At 42.4% G+C, this 17,114-nt stretch overlaps 1 protein-coding gene across 21 annotated transcripts in view; it reads left to right on the top strand.

Annotated features, from left to right (window-relative positions):
* Nucleotides 1-17,114, top strand: part of PHACTR1 (phosphatase and actin regulator 1) — a 570,508-nt gene that overhangs the window by 434,436 nt on the left and 118,958 nt on the right. For all 21 annotated transcript variants that reach the window (XM_007973667.3, XM_007973668.3, XM_038005567.2 and 18 more), the window contains one exon: nt 9,182-9,262. In XM_007973667.3, coding sequence (XP_007971858.1) covers nt 9,182-9,262 — 81 coding nt within the window. The remainder of the gene's footprint in view (nt 1-9,181; nt 9,263-17,114) is intronic.

The raw sequence follows: 17,114 nt of genomic DNA on the forward strand, positions 1-17,114 counted from the left end.
TGCAAAGGATAAAAGCTATAGATTTTACTCGCAAGTAAACTACTCAGCAGTAAGCTACCACAAATTTCATCATTTCTCAATTGCTTTTCCCCCTTCAACTTTCTATTCCCTTCAGAATGTAATTTAAAGGCAATTGAGCAGAGAATTCAACAGAGATAGATTATCCTGGAGAGAAATCTAAATAAGTTTCTGCTCTGGTAATCTGAGCAGGACCAAATGACTTGTTCCAACATCAATATTGCTTTTTCTCCAACTTCGTCATCTTTTTTTTTTTTTAAATAAAGCAAGCAATACTTAAAAGTTATGGAACTTAAGAGTTGCTTTCTTCCATCAGTACTGGGAGCACATAGAAAATACCCAGTCCAGAAATTGTACATCTAGCTATATATTCTAGAAAAATCCTTATATATGTTTACATGAGTACCTGGACAAATATGAACACAGTAGCGATGTTTGTATGCCACAATGTGGGAACAACTTAACTTGCCTTCAGCTGCAGGCTGGTTAAATAAATCATAGTACATATATCCCATGAAATGGCATGCAGTACTTAAAAAGAATTAGTTGGGAAGAGCTATGGAACCATTTGATAAGTTAGAGGAAGAAAAAGACTTGTAGAACAACATGCATAGAATGATTTCATTTATGCTTTTTAAATGGTATTTGTATATGGTGTGGGAAGGTATGACTTGCAGGGGAGAGGCAGGGAAAAAGAGGGGGGCAGTAGTGGGTTTGATGAGTTAGGCTATGGAGGGAGAGAAAGTGAAAAGGACTGTTTTCTCTTTATTTCTTGAAGTTTTTTACAGTAAAATATTTTCATGTATTATTTTTATAAATAAGTATGTGCATGTGTGTGTACGTGCAAGAAATTTTTTAAAATATCCTATTTTTAACAAATTCATCTAACCTAGGTATTCCACCAAAGAGAATGAGCCCATCCAAGATGCTTATTTTAAATTCATCAATGTCAAACTGGGCGCAGTGGTCCATACCTGTAATCCCAGCACTCTGGGAGGTGGAGATGGGCAGATCACCTGAAGTCAGGAGTTCGAGATCAGCCTGGCCAACATGGTGAAACTATAGCTCTACTAAAGATACAAAAAATTAACCAGGCGTAGTGGTGGTCTCCTGTAGTTCCAGCTACTTGGGAGGCTGAGGCAGGAGAAACGCTTAAACCCTTAAGCCCGGGAGGCAGAGGTGGCAGTGTGTCAAGATTGAGCCATTGCACTCCAGCCTGGGCAACAGAGCAAGACTCTGTCTCAAAAAAAAAAAAAAAAAAAAAAAATCAATTTCAAAGAGGCATAGGATTCCCTGGTTCATCACAAATTCATGTGAAAAGGGAGGAGACTGGGAAAATACATTAAGGAGGTATCATGGGGAACTGACTTTCAGTAAATACAGCATAGACTGACATGGTGGCTCAGAAGAGGAGTTTAAAAAATTACTAAACTAGAACTACTGTCACTATTAGTAGAGGTGGTCTTTGGTCTTTTATCTCCAGACTCCTCATTTCTAAACTACTAGCTCACATGCAGACAGATTTCAGAACACCAAAGTGCAACAGAAAGCTGTGAGAATTTCCCTAGTTCTCCTGTTTTTTCCTTCTTTTACAAACCGGTGCAAAGATCGGTGTGTTTTAAACTGGAGATTTGATTATTTTTCAGGTATGGTGAGGCCAACAGATAAGAAGACACCTGCCATTGAAAAGACTGTTTTACTCCCAAATCCCAAGAGCAAGGGGCATGCCACCCAAGCAGGGCCACACAGGGGGAGGTATGGGAGGAAAATGTGGGCATGAGCCTTTTTTGTGGTTTCCATGGGAAGGAACAGGCGAGACAGAATAAGCAGGGTTAGGATTGGCCAGCAGGAATACTTTCAGTGGGCTCTGTCACATAGGAGCGGTCTCTAGTCATCTAGTACCTGGCCCTGGGGTGCTGAGGACAGGTGCACAGTGGCTGGGAATGTACTAGCTCATTAAAGGAGGTGGTCAGGACTGTGGGCTCTGAATTGATTCATTTGGATGTGAAAGGCACATTCAAAGAATTCTGTTCACTCTCTCTGGGAATCAGCCAGCCATAGGAAAGGTAGTCCATCCAGGGTCAGCAAGGCTCCGAGATGTCAGAGCATCAGTAATACAGAATAAAAGTCCATGGTGAATACACAGTGGTAAGGATGCAAGAATAGCCATGCCTTTTGAGGTTTCATGACTAGTTTTTATATTAAGGCAGAGTTTGAAGGCAAATTTAGAGAGCCTTCCTTGGACATGCCAACCTTTTAATACAGTTTCTTGGGGCTATTTTTGGCTATGTTTGACACCATAATTGAGAAATCATTCTCCCAGTCATATTTTAGGCAAGAGAGATATGTGAAACCTCTTTTTTTACATGTCTGGGTCTTCTCAGCTAACTTTGTTGATCTATAAAAGCAAAGCACAATTTGCTTTTTTCCTTTCTCTCTTCAGGCTCTCTCATATGTTGGCTTTGAATTGCAGACTAGATGTTTCTAGAAGGAGTCTTTGCACCTTTGCTGGTTTATGTAGTTTTGTTTTGGTGTTTCAGTTGCCAGCATCACGTTGTAAAGCCTCTGATGGTTTTCTGCATTGACTGCAGGCTGGAAATTTGGTTATTTTCTAAAGATCAGGGAGTTACATTGGCCACCTTCTAAGCTGCATATTCATCTTAGAGAGAACCAGATTCCTGATTTTTCTATTTTGGTTCTACTGACCAATTAGGTGTTAGAGGTTTAAAACACTGCTGAAAAGAAATTTACCTTTATATGCTGTATTTCTAATTTTTAATTTTTAATGTTGGCCTCCTAGCTTTCTGGGGCCTAAAGTTTATTAATTTCTTAATTGCTTAGATTTACTATTTTCATTTTTTTAACTAATGCTTTTGCTATTACAGGCATTTTTCTTTAACAACTTTATTGAGGTATAATTTACATACCATAAAATGAACCCATTGTAAGTAAACAACTCAATGATTTCAGTAAATTTAAAGGGTTGTGCAACCATCACCGCAATCCAGTTTTAAACCAAATGGTTTACACCAAAACACCCCCTTGTGTGGACACTTGAATTTTATACTGCCTTGCATTTTATTTTATTTTTTTTTTTATTTTATTTTATTTTGTTTGTTGAGATGGAGTCTCACTCTGTTGCCCAGGCTGGAGTGTAGTGGTGCAATCTCAGCTCACGGCAACCTCCACCTCCTGGGTTCAAGCCGTTTTCCTGCCTCACCCTCCTGAGTAAGCAGGCCACCATGCCTGGCTAATTTTTGTATTTTTAGTAGAAATGAGGTTTCACCATGTTGGCCAGGTTGGTCTTGAACTCCTGACCTCAAATGAGGCCCACCTCAACCTCCCAAAGTGCTGAGATTACAAGCATTAGCCATCATGCCTGGCCTGCCCTGTATTTTAATAACTGTATAATATCAGAGTGATTTTTGAATTTGAGAATAGATTTTCTTGTTTTAAAATAAATCCTTGTGACTTTATTTCTTTATGTAAAAATAATATCTGCTCTCATGCTTTTCCAGCACCTCTAGCAATACAGACTTTTGCTTAAAGGAATGGATTGCTTTGTTCTGTTCACTTTCATTTTCTACCTCCCAAAGACCAAACCCTCCCAGGCAGTCAGCTCACCCTCACACCTCGGTTCTCATTTACCTGATTTATCTTATCCCTGCCGTCCGTCAGGCTGGCGCACTACACATCACACCTTCTCTCTTTCCCAATGCCTCACTCCTCTTCTTCTAAATTCTTTAACTTTTCATAATTCCTTCTTTTTTCTTCCTTGTTCATGTTTGTTCTACCCAAAGCCAAAATTATCGAGGAAGGAGGGTCAGACCATACCTGGTTTGTGAAAAGGGAAACCATTGTATTTTCTTTTTTCCCCCATGTTAACCCCATTTTCCCCTGTGTTTTACGGGTCAGTCATAAACCAGGTCCAATGGTTGTCCCTTTGTACCAGACAGCCCACAGTATTTTACTTCCTGGAGCAATAGTGAGCTTGTCCTAGTGTAAAAATTAAAGCAACTTCATCTTGGATGCTAATCCACCATGTTGGCTTCTGATTAGCCCCAGGTCTTAGAAGGCCTCTGAGACTTCCACTTTATCTACTGTTCTCTGTGCAAGAGCATGTACTTACCATAAGTGGTGCCCTTAGGTCAAAACAACCTTTATGTTACCATGCTTCACTTTATTTTCAATCATGCAGACCCTTTCCATATGGTATAGAAGCCCTGGGTCTGGGAGAATAATGGCTTGGGGTCCACTATCTCATCTCACTGCTGCCCAAGACCCAGCCATGGCTTCTGTTTGTGAGTCCCTACTACAAATTCAGAAGATGAATTTGTTAGCCTTTCTTTGTCCTCTCGGCTTCCTCAGACGTGGGGGGTAGGTGTGCATACACCTGCCTGCTGCAGGACACTTTGACCCCACTTAAACTTAGCTCTGACTTTGGAAGAGCTGCTGAAAGTAAGATCAGAAGAGAGCCATCATGCATACCTTGTTAAGAGAGATGGTAAGAAGAAAAGAGTTCCTGGCTGGGCGCAGTGGCTGACACCTGTAATCCCAGCACTTTGGGAGGTCAAGGTGGGTGGATCACGAGGTCAGGAGTTCAAGACCAGCCTGGCCAACATGGTGAAACCCTGTCTCTACTAAAAATACAAAAATTAGCCAGGTGTGGCAGTGGGCACCTGTAATCCCAGCTACTGAAGAGGCTGAGGTAGAAGAATCGCTTGAACCCGGGAGGCAGAGGTTGGAGTGAGCCGAGACCACGCCATTGCACTCTAGCCTGGGCAACAGAGCAGGACTCCTTCTCAAAAAATGAAAACAAAAACAAACAAACAAAAAAACTGAAGAGTTCCTTACAAAGAAGAAGCTCCTGAGAGTAAAGTGGAATTATGTCACTTTACCGTGACTTTCAACCCCAAGTAAACTAACAATCAGATTGCCTTCTGTTTTTAGATCCTTGCAGTTTTCCCATACCTTATGATCATTCTCACAACAACGTTGCATCATGGAGAAAAAGGAAAGAGCATTAAAATCTCTTTCTGCCCTTCCACTTACTGCTGTGGGACTCTGAGCAAGTTCATTTTGCTGGGCCTTAGGTACCTCATTGTAAAATGGGAATGATTATACTTTACAGGATTGTGGTGAAGATTAAGTTAAGTAACATAATTTTTCACGCTTCTCAAGATGATCTGTGCATTCCCTGTGGGCTTAGGATTCTTTACCAGGAATGGACAAAGCCATAGAAGAAAAAAGCCATCTCCAGCATGTCACTTTAACTTGGAAATTGGTGGTGATGGAGCGAGAGTATTTTCTTATTTAAATTAAAACAGATATATTATGTGATTTCTACATTTACTTTCAAAGGAAACTTAGTACATTAAAGAAACATACTTTCTTTAATGCTTGGCATGGGCAACTTTGAGTCATACCCTTGGAGCCCCTAGTATTCTCCCTTTGTCATAAGGAATGTTTCCATGGAAGAGTTTGAGAAGCACTGGTGCGTGAAAGCATCTGGCATAGTCTGTGCCATGTAGCACATTTTCATTTAACCTCCCATGTCTGTTTTATAAAGTATCCAACTGCATTTCCCTGGCACATGCTTGATCACATCTCTTGGATGTGGCTAGCACTGAACTTGTCATGCATCCTCCAAGCCCGATTCTCACCCCGTACTCGTTGCCTTAGTCATGGATAGCACCATCCATCAAGTTATGCAGATCAGGAACGAAGGCATCCTCCTTGGCCTTTCTCTTTCCTGCATATCCGTGTCCAAGCGTTCACATCTAATTGTGTCCACATTGCCACCTTCACATGTCTTGGGTGCATCTTTTGTCACTGTCAACAGCATCTTCGTCTCAGCTACCATCATCCCCTGCCTAGATACCTATAGTCACCTAGTCATTGGCCTCTTTCCAATCCATTCTCTATACTAAAGTGAATGTTCATCTTTCATATCCTCAAAGCTGATCATTTCTTCCCATTGCTCTTGGAATAACATGATCCATGAGGCCTTTCATGGCCCAGCCTCCTACCCCATCTCAAACATTCTTCATCTGATGCTGGCAGCTGCAGCCACACCAGCTTTCTTTCTGTTCCTTCCTGGCACCATGATTTCTCCATCTAGAGCAGGCTGCTCTATCTGGAGCATTTCCCTCGGCCCCTACCCAGCCCCCCGCAGCTCAAAGATCTCTTCTTCAGAAAAGCCTTTTCCAACACCCCAATCAGGGACAATATTTACCATATGCTCTGATAGGAACTTGTCCCTTTTCTTCAGGAGGACTTATCTCAACTTGTGATCACACATTAAGGAATATCATCATTTGACAATGGTCTGAATGTCACACGAGTCTGTAAACTCTATCACAGCAACGGCTGGCTCTTTGGTTACCGTTATCTCCAGCCCCAACCAGTGCCTTTGACTGCGGACAGCGGATCCACAGTTGTCAGTGACAGCTGATGTCCAGATGGCTGAGTGCTTAGCCTGAGAACATCCACTTTTCTCCTAATAGCTCAGGATCTTGGACCTCCAACTCCAGGGTTCTGCTCACTTCATCACAGATCTTCCTTTAATGCTGTAGACCAGGTCTCTCTGCTTTAGTCTGTGGTTTAGAACACCTGGGAAACCTCATTTTGTCTAAGAGAAATCTGTTTTATTTATATGGTTAAGTACAGAAGGGGAAAGCATCTCTTTACATTCGGATGGCTTTATGTCACCCAAACATCTGTAACACACCCCATACTTACAGCCCCCCTGCTTTACCTTACCTGTCCGGTCTTTTCCTACTGTGCTGCTTAGCAGATCTTTTCTTTTTCCCTTTTTTTTTTTTTTTTGTTTGTTGTTGTTGTTGTTGTTTTGAGATAGAGTCTCCCTGTGCTGCCCAGGCTGGAGTGCAGTGGTGCAATCTCGCTCACCGCAACCTCTGCCTCATGATTTCAAGCAATTCTCCTGTTTCAGCCTCCCAAGTAGCTGGGACTACAGGCATGCGCCACCACTGCTGACTAATTTTTGTATTTTTAGTAGAGACAAGGTTTCACCATGCTGACCAGGCTGCTCTCAAACTCCTGACCTCAAATGATCCACCCACCTCGGCCTCCCAAAGTGCTGAGATTACAGGTGTGAACCACCATGCCCGACTCTGCTTAGCAGATCTTTTCACATCAGGCAGAACTTTCTAACCTAACTGCATGCAATCCCGTAATCCCTTCTCCAGCCCTTCCCCAAACTCTCTTCTGCGAAGAGAACGTCTTTCTGCCTTCCTGCCACCATATCATGTCATCTGGTTTGACAAATAAAACTCTTCAACCCCCAAACACTGTTTCCATGTTTCCTGCACCCAGCTTTCCCCCTTGTCCTCCCATACAGCCTTCCTGCCGCCACTTCCGTAGGTACAGATTTATGTCTCTATTTTAGGATTAATATGTTCTCCGTCAGCTCTATGTGAGTGCATCCTAACCTAACATTTATTTTTCTCCCTCATACCAGTTAATTCATTATCATTTAAGAGAGGGAACTAGAATGTAACATTTTTAAAATAGTAAGTTCCAAAATATATAATTAGTGATTCTCAGCCGAGTCATGCCTGAAAATAACCCAGAGAGCTTTTTTATCACAATGGAGATGTCCTGGTCCTACCCTGGGCCTATGAAATTGGAATGGTCGGGCTGAGGCATCCGTGTTTTCCCAGTGTGGCAAAGTGACTTGACTAAGGTCATTGACTCATGTCCCATAGCTTAGAGGGCGACAGAGTTAGAACCACAATCCTCGTTTGCTTGCTTTCTTCCTAGTTCTTCTTCATATTCTTTGGACTAAATTCCGTTGAGGGCAGTGTGTGTTTAATTAATCTGTATCTGAATTTGTCTGCATAAAGTAGTTTCCTTATTTTATAGCTGGTGATTTTCCCCTGAATATGTTTTCGAAGGCTGTGGAGGTTGAGTCAGTGTGTACCAGAGACTCCGCCATCTGCTGGAATAGCCTTCTTTCCTCCCCATGTTTGCCCGTGTCCCTCCTTCGAGCCACAGGCCTGCCTCTTGGGCAGCCCCTCACTTCCCCACTCCTGGGCTGTTTCTACTTGATGTGCCCCCCAGCGCACCCACTGTTCCCTCTTCCCTCCTCCAGCCCCGCTGCCACCTTCCCAAGCTCTCGACCTAGGTGCATGGCGGGGCCATGGCGGAGGTGCATTGGGTAACTGAATAGTTCCTTCTCTACTTGGCTGCTCCAGCTTGGAGCCTAAGAGAAAAAGGCAGTGGAGGGCTGTGTCATAGAAGCCACCCCTACCTTTAGACAGTATCACCTCCGGATCATGGGAGGCCACACCAGAGAGCTTCTCAGAAGGTATTTTCAAACCATTTTTTAAAATAGTTGGAAAGCCACGGAATCCTCAGTGAGGCCTGATCTCTATGAACTGGATCATTGAAACAGCAGTCCCTCCTGGGAGGAAGTGCCATGTTCAGGAAAGTTCAGTAAGACGTGAGGTTCGGCTGACATCCAAGGTGGTGTTTCTGGCATTGAATCCTAGTTCCTTTACTCAGTAGCAATGTGACTCTGACAAGTCGTTGAGCTTTTCTGTCCTACAGGTTCAACCATAAACTGGGGTTCAATTAAATAAGAATGCCTACCTTGGCTGGGCACAGTGGTTTACGCCTGTAATCCCAGCACTTTGGGAGGCCAAGACCAGTGGATTATGAGGTCAGGAAATTGAGACCTTCCTGGCTAAAACCATGAAACCCTCTCTCTACTAAAAATACAAAAATTAGCTGGGCACAGTGGCCTGTGCCTGTAGTCCCAGCTACTCAGAAGGCTAAGGCAGGAGAATCACTTGAACCTGGGAGGCAGGAGTTGCAGTGAGCTGAGATCACACTACTGTACTCCGGCCTGGGCAACAGAGTGAGACTCTGTCTCAAAAAAAAAAAAAAAGAATGCCTACCCTCTCATTCGTGATAATTTGAAGATTATTTGGTAACTTAAATGACATAATCTGATTAAAAGGCTTATTATGATAGTATCAAAACATATTAATTGGTATGTCTCATTAGCTCACATTAGCAAAGCACAATTTACAGAAGTTTTCTCATACATTACATTGCCATATGTGTTAACATAGGATTCTTTAGAAGACAGCTTGGTTTCCTACTCACATCTGCTTCCCTGTTTGTCTTTTATTTGTAGCCCTGGAAAGGAAAATATCTATGAGGCAAAGCAGAGAAGAGCTGATAAAGCGAGGAGTCCTGAAGGAAATCTATGATAAAGGTAAGGAGGTTTGGTCTGCTGTCCACAGGCCAAAGAGTCATGCGTAGAATCTGCGTGCATATTTCTTGGTTCCATTTCGTTTCCTGCATCACCATATATCAGAATTTGAACCTTTAAAACTCCAGACAGTTCTGGAGAGAAAAGAGAACATAACAGACAGTGCTGAAGCTGTCAGCACTATATGAGACGAGGGCAACAAAACTCCCTTTTCTGAGCGTTGGAATCAAGCCATAGGAGGCTAAGCAAAATGATGTGGCCCCAGGAATGATGCAGGCGCTGGTCGTGAGTCTGTCGTGTGCAAATACACATGACCGGGCTGCAGTCAGCTGTTTAGGCCCTTTCAGGCACTAGGGATTCCCAAGACAAATGTGAAAAATCCGTACTCATCTAGGATTTCCTTAACATGTGTCTTTTTTTTTTTTTTTTGGTGGTCTATATCCCACAACAGAATAAATTAAAGGAGATAAATTTGTGATGTGTAACTATGCATTTAAGATATTGTAAATGATAATATTACAGGCTTCAAATGCTCTGTGAATATGTCCACAGATACTTGCTGGTGAATACCACGTGTCCTTTGCTTATCGAATTATTGCCTTTAAATATGAATGTATGCAGTAATCTATATGGCATATCAAGTATCCTTCACTCCTCTTTTCTAAGAGCTTTGTGATATTTTATTTTATTTTACATATATATATATTTTTTTTTTTTGAGGCAGGGTCTTGCTCTATTGCCCAGGCTTGAGTGCAGTGGTGCAATCACGCTCACTGCAGCCTTGACCTCCCAGGCTCAAGGGATCTTCTCACCTCAGCCTCCTGAGTAGCTGAGACCACAGGTGTGCATCACCTCACCTGGTCAATTTTTGTATTTTTGTGCAGGCAGGGTCCCACTATGTTGCCCAGGCTGGTCTCAAACTCCTGGGCTCAAGCAATCTTCCCACCTCAGCCTCCCAAAGTGCTGGGATTATAGGCATGAGCCACCGCGCCCAGCCTTTGCAATTTTCAATTGAATTTGCATGCGTGCACCTTCTCTTCATCTTCCTCCCTCCTCTTCTTCCTCCTCCCTCCTCTTCTTCCTCCTCCCTCCTCTTCTTCCTCCTCCCTTGTCTCCCTCTTATCTCTCTCTCTCATTCTGAGGCCCGTACGCCCTCTGTTAGCGCTTTAAGTGAAATAACAGACTGTCACTTCCAATCTTGTTACAATCATCAACAGTGTCTATGTCAGGTCTTCTGATTGTTTCAGGCAGGTGTTATCTTGTGGGCCAGATTATTAAATCACATAATATTCTACTTTAACGATCCATCCTGATAGTCAAAGTGCTCCTGGAATCTGCCGACACAGTCCATTTACTGTGTTTTTGTAGGTCTTCTACGTGCCTCGTGTGTGTTCTACTACAGCAAGGCAGGTTGTATTTCTGGGTTCTGGCACATGTTTCAGACTCCACTGTTTCGTGGGTTGGCTCTTATTCCTCCGGTGCATCTGACCTCCCTCCTTCATTCCTGTCATGGGCCTTCCCCGTGGTACTTTTGAAGTATTTTCTCTTAGCACAAATTACTAGCCTGAAATGCAAGCAAAAAGTGGCCTAGCTCTTGCCCTGCCCTGGTGGCAAGGCATAGTGGAGGCAGGATGTGAAGTTGCACGATTCCAAACTATGTTCTGTCATTGTCAAAGCCTCCCAGGGTCAAGCAAGCCCTATGGTAAGCCAGCTTTATCCATCAACTTCTGTATACGGCCATACCAGAATACCACTTTTTTGATGAATTAAGCTCTCCAGGGGAAAAGAATCCATACTTTTGTTGCATTTCTTCAATGTCTTGCTGCGTGTATGATCCCCCAAACCTCCTTTGTGTTTTTTGTTGTTGTTGTTGTTGTTTTGAGACAGAGCCTCCCTCTATCTCCCAGGCTGGAGTGCAATGGCGCGATCTCAGCTCACTGCAACCTCCACCTCTTGGGTTCCGGTGATTCTCCTGCGTCAGTCTCCTGAGTAGCTGGGACCACAGGTGTACACCATCATGCCTGGCTACTTTCTTTTTTTTTTTATTTTTTATTTTTGTAGGCATGGGGTTTCACCATGTTGGCCAGGCTGGTCTCAAACTCTTGACCTCAGGTGATCCACCCACCTCAACCTCCCAAAGTGCTGGGATTACAGGCATGAGCCACCATACCCAGCCCTTCCCTTGTTCTGACTTTAAGTCTCCATGCTTCATCATAAGCTCCTTTCCCCATATTCACCCCCCAGGAGAGATGGAAAATAAACTTAACTAAAGGTATACTATTATATAATAAGCACCCAAGTGCTTAAATAAATATTATTGTTACAGCCAAAACTTGTTCAGATCCAGTTAAACAATTCCTCTTCTCCCTCAGGAATATTCTGAAGTAGGGAATACATCTACTGTAGCATTTATTATTTCCATTACATCTAATAACTGGGATAAGGTAAGAATTGCCTAAGCGGTTTCCTGACTTACAAAAAGAAGTCACAAACTGTTGGAGCAAAAGCCTCATTTGATAGGGAAAGGAAGAGAAGGTCCCTGAGACAGGAGGGTCCCTGAGGCTGCTCTCAAGGAACTCCTGACTGTTGGTGCCACAAGGCCTCACCAACAGTTCCCCAAGAGCAGGCGATGTGCCTCTGTCACACTTGCTTCTTTCTCCATCAGCACACATGGAGCTGACACAGGACCTGCACTCAGTCAGTGGCTGCAAGCCGGGTGCGATGGCTCACGCCTGTAATCCCAGCACTTTGGGAGGCCGAGGTGGTGGATCACATGAGGTCAGGAGTTTGAGACCAGCCTGGCCAACATGGTGAAACCTCGTCTCTACTAAAAATACAAAAATTTGTCGGGTGTGGTGGCATGCACCTGTAGCCCCAGATACTTGGGAGACTGAGGCAGGAGAACCACTTGAACCCAGGAGGTGGAGGTTGCCGTGAGTCAAGATTGTGCACTGTACTCTGGCCTGGGCAACAGAGCAAAACTCTGTCTCAAAAAAGGAAATAAATAAATAAATAAATAAGTAAATAAGTGATTGCAGAGGGAAGGACCAGTCTAGTCCCCACCTGTCACGTGCCACCACAACTTCCTGTTTTACTTTGATCCTTGTACTTATCACTGTTTGCTCTTTCTGTTGTTTGTTGACTGACTTTCCTCACTAGCACATAAACTGTAGGAGAGCAGGGGCCTCAGAGGCTGCGATTCCCCAAGCCCTGAATCATGTCTGATGTAGTTTAGATGCTCAAAAATGTTTACTGTTTGGATGATTGGAAGAGGAGAAGAAGAGACGGGCTAAAATGAAAACTTCATTACGCATAGTAGTGTATAGTTTTATGTTTTCTGTGGGATTTTCTGATAAAAGCATTCATTTTGTATCACCGTGGATATTAATCTCATTGCCTTATATTATAGTATGTCGACAGTTAGGAGCATGAGTCCTAGAATCAGATTCAATTCTAGTTCTACTGTTGACTAGCTGTGTGACTTTAGTCAAGTTGCTTAACTTCTCTGTGCTTCTCTTTCTTTATCTGAAAGTATGGGTGATGGTGTGATGAGGATTACAGGAGATCATGCATATGAAATAGAACAGTGACTTTTTTATAACAGTGACTTTATAGCAATCTATAAATTCTCAATAAGGGTTAACATGCTGTGATTATTAGTCTCATCATTGTCATCATCGTCCTTTATATTTTCTTCAAACCCTTTATGTGCCTCATCCTAGGTGACCCTGTCAACAGGTCCAAGAAGTCAGAAGGGTAGACATCACTGTCCCCTTTTGTCTGAGGATTAAAAAAGTACAAAGATCTATGACCTCCTCAGAATGGCCTTCGTGTCAGTGTCCACCGAGAACCCAGTCTTCTGTAGCTGAATTCGGTTCCACCTGGCTTTCCTCTTAGCCTCTAAGCAAGTCATTTTCCTGTCATTTGTTCTTCCCTTTCTATAATGTCATTCTTTTTCCTGTATCTGAGATTCTGGGGGGTAAAGCAAATAAAATTTTATTGCCACAGCATGATGAACAGCAAATGGCAAAGTGACTGTAATTGTTTTCTTAAGTTGTTCGTTTCAAGGATAAATCTCATAGCTTTGGAACAACCGTTCCATGTTGCCTGGCTGGTAATTCCTCATTTTGCACCACCTCCTTGTGTTAGCACACATGACTCTAACTAGTTACCAGCAGCAAAATTGTTTCCACCAGAGATGCATGGACCCTGACAGCTGCCGCATTGATTCGTAATGACTATGTCAGCCCATCCACCTGCATGCAGCCTCCAGGCCCCGCCTCTGTTTGTGCTGCAGTTATCCTGTTTGTGTGCACGATACTGCTAACGTGGTGGAAAATAATTTGTCTTTAGTGGGTAGGATTTTCCCTTCCAGTGCTTTTTACATTATTGATTTTGCTTGATAATGCCCCACTTGTTCATAGAAACCATGAAAATAAACTGTAGTGATTTGAGAGTCATAATTATTTGGATGGAGCACACACAGAATTAATGAGGTTTTATTACTCTGACAGTTCTCAAAATTCTTTCCATTTTTCTTGGTGGGTTAAAATCCCAAACTGGTCAATGAATTTAATTCAGGCAAAATGAGAGCTTGGGTCTAAGAAAAATAATCTCAAATGTCGACTGAACTAGCGCAGAGATTCCTCATTTAACAGAGTGTGTTAGACAAGCAGAGCGTAGTTATTCGACAGGTTTTTTATTATTATTATTACTGGCTTCCATATTGAATCACATAATTTTACAGTCTAGAGATTGAGATAAAAGTTTTAAAATCAGAGGAAATAGTTTGATCTCTAGATATATTGAGGCCAGGTAACAATGCAGCACACTTTGAAAACCACATAAAAGGACATTTTAAATTATGTTAGTTGTGATGGTAACACAGACGTAAAATTGTAGGTTCTTTTTTCCCCATTTTCCCAATTTTGTACAATATGATTGTCTTATAAAGAACACAACTTAAACATTAAGATGAACTGCCAACACTCAAAATAGTAAAAATATTAAACCAATTAATGGTGTAAAATAATCTGTAGTTTGACAGTTTATTTTTATTTATTCCTCAATCTTATGACCTATTTGCTTAAATTTGAACTTAATTTAAACAAACTAAACAAAGTTTAATTAAACAAAGTTGTCCTTGGCTCCCGGACTACTGCATGTATTTATTCATTCAACAAATTGGCACCAGGTGCTCCCTCCATGCCAAGGAGTTGTCTCAGTATGGAGCTACAGTGATAACCAAAATTGCAAAATCTTACCATTTCAGAGTTTACCTTCTACTCAGAAATAGGAAATAATACATATAGTATTTATTGCCAAGGAGTGGTGAGCACTCTGAAGAAGAACAAAGCAGCAGGGTAAGGAAATAAAGTCAAGAGAAGGGGGTTGTGATTTCAGGTCAATGCAATCATGGAGGACCTCTTGCAGGAGGTGATATTTTCACAGAGATCTAAATGAAGTGACTGAGTGACTCAAATAGGGACATGGGCACCCAGATTCTGAAACTTGGTCCTACTACAACTTTAAGGCAACTGGTAACTTCATTCATGAGCCCTTAAGTTCCTCAGATTGCCCCGGGATGTTTCTTTTCAGTGAAGGCCTCTCTGTGGCATTTGCTTCTCTCTCATTACCAGGTAAATCAGAGCATGTCACTGCCTGCTCAAAGCCTGCAGTGGCTCCACATTTCACTCAGAAATCCCAGGTCTCTACAACAGCCTAAAGCCCTGCATGATCTGCCCCGCAACCCCTCACTTTTATTTTCATTCTCTTCATCCCTCTACAAATTCCCTTTCCCTAGCGCCACTTCAGCCCTGCTTCCTAGCCCTTGAGGTTTGTGTTGGCTGCACCGTCTTCCAGAAGCCTCTTCCCCCACATATCCAGATGGCTGTTCCTCTTTCCAGGCGGAGGTGTCACCTTCTCAGTGTCACCTTCTCAGTGAAGCTTACTCTGTGACCACCAAGTTTAAAATTGCTGCCACCTTCTCTAAGTTCTTAGACCCCTTACCCTCATTCTTCCTTTTTTTCTTCTATCTCTTATCGCCTTCCACCTTCAAACGCCTCTAAATTATCTATTTATCATGTTAATTTTTTCTTGTCTATCTCTCCTCACTTCAAAAGCTCCACCAAGCAGGGCAGGGGTCTTCGTCTAATTTGTTCCCTGTTGTAGCCCAAGTGTCTATAGCAGTGCCTGGGACAAAATTGATGTTCAGCAAATGCTAATAGAAAGCAGTGAATGCAGGCATGAGGTAATTTCTGCATGTTCACATGACTTGGTTTATTCACTGCACTCATGAAATCCAGAATACTAACAACACCGATCCCCCTTGTTTATTCAGTTTTATGGTCCATAAAACTTTATTGCCAGTTATTTAAATAGGTGATATTATGCATATATTTGTATACATGGATGCCAAATGCCCTACTTTCAGATAGTGTCTTTAAGTGTTATGGGAAAAATATAGCAATGTCAGTCAATAGTATAGTCATCCCAAGGTATACGCAAGGGATTGGTTCCAGAACCACCTCCCGTACCAAATTTCGCACATACTCCAGGCCCATAGTCAGCCCTGTGAAACCCTGCAGAACATCAACCCCCCCAAACACAGGTCTTTCAATCTGTGGTTGAAAAAAATTCACAGACAAATGGACCTATGCAGCTCAAACCTGTGTCATTCAAGGATCAACTGTATATTGTTTGGCTATTAGTAAAATAGTGATAATATTTCTCAGACTTAACAAGAATCTCAAGAAGTCACCTGGCTAGCTACTGATTATTCCAATGTAGACAGGAAGCAGCTGAAGCCAAGAAAGGTTACTGATGCAACCTAAGTCACAGGCAGTGCTGTGAACTCTTAAAACCCCTGCTGAGATCATATGTTCTTCATTTGGGATTTACAGGGACACAGGAAAGCTATGCCCATTGGTTGTCAGAGAATCTTAATAAATATTGCTATTAGTGGCTGTTGCAAGTAATCTCTACAAATAAACCTGATGCTATGTTTGTAAAATGTTAGTAGTTGTGCTATTTCCATCACTGAATTTCTCTATGAAGCCTCAATTCTATCACAATGTCACTCGCTTTGTAGAGTATGGGTATGTTTAATTCACATGGATGTATCTTTTGTTGGGAGGATGGGGAGAGAAAAGAAGACCACTTCTCTACCATCCGATGAAATGGCATTGTCCCTGCGTGTTAGACAATTCCACACCCTAAATGTGGCAGCCTGCAGTGAGATCACTGAGGCTGCCACAGCTCACCTAGTAGTTTCCACTGCAGTCCTACCTAGGCCGGGGGGAAGAGGTAATCCCACAGGGAGGGGAAAAGAGATCAGGAGGGCATGTATCCTGCAAGGAAAGAATAAAACTGACAGCATGCCAGCGAGCAACTTTGCTTTCCACTGTGTGCTGGGAATTAGAGATAACATGCCACAGCAAGTAATAAAGTGCATTGAGGTATGTTGTTTTCCCTAATCAGGTTGGAGCAACATTTTGGAAGGTGTTATTTTTAATTATAAACACAAACAGAAGCTTCCTGAGATGGACAACTCTTTTACACAGGGGATCGCATTTTTCCTCTTCTGACATTCAAGATGAAAAAGCCCGATATTTAAATTAAAAGGTCATCATATTTTAAAAATAAAAATAAAACTTCTCCTCTGTATTAGATGAGACAAAGGTAGACTCGAGCCTTCTTAAATCCCATAGTTTATCTGGTATTCCAGGTGCATAGACTTAAATCTTGACGTTTATAGGAAATGCTTTTCACAACCTTTACCAGGCACTGTTGTTTGTCACATTTTTAGCTGTTTCTGATGTCTCACCTAGAAATGGCATTTTCTGAAAGCTGTGAT

This window comes from Chlorocebus sabaeus, chromosome 17, assembly GCF_047675955.1.
Source record: "Chlorocebus sabaeus isolate Y175 chromosome 17, mChlSab1.0.hap1, whole genome shotgun sequence".
NCBI lineage: Eukaryota > Metazoa > Chordata > Mammalia > Primates > Cercopithecidae > Chlorocebus > Chlorocebus sabaeus.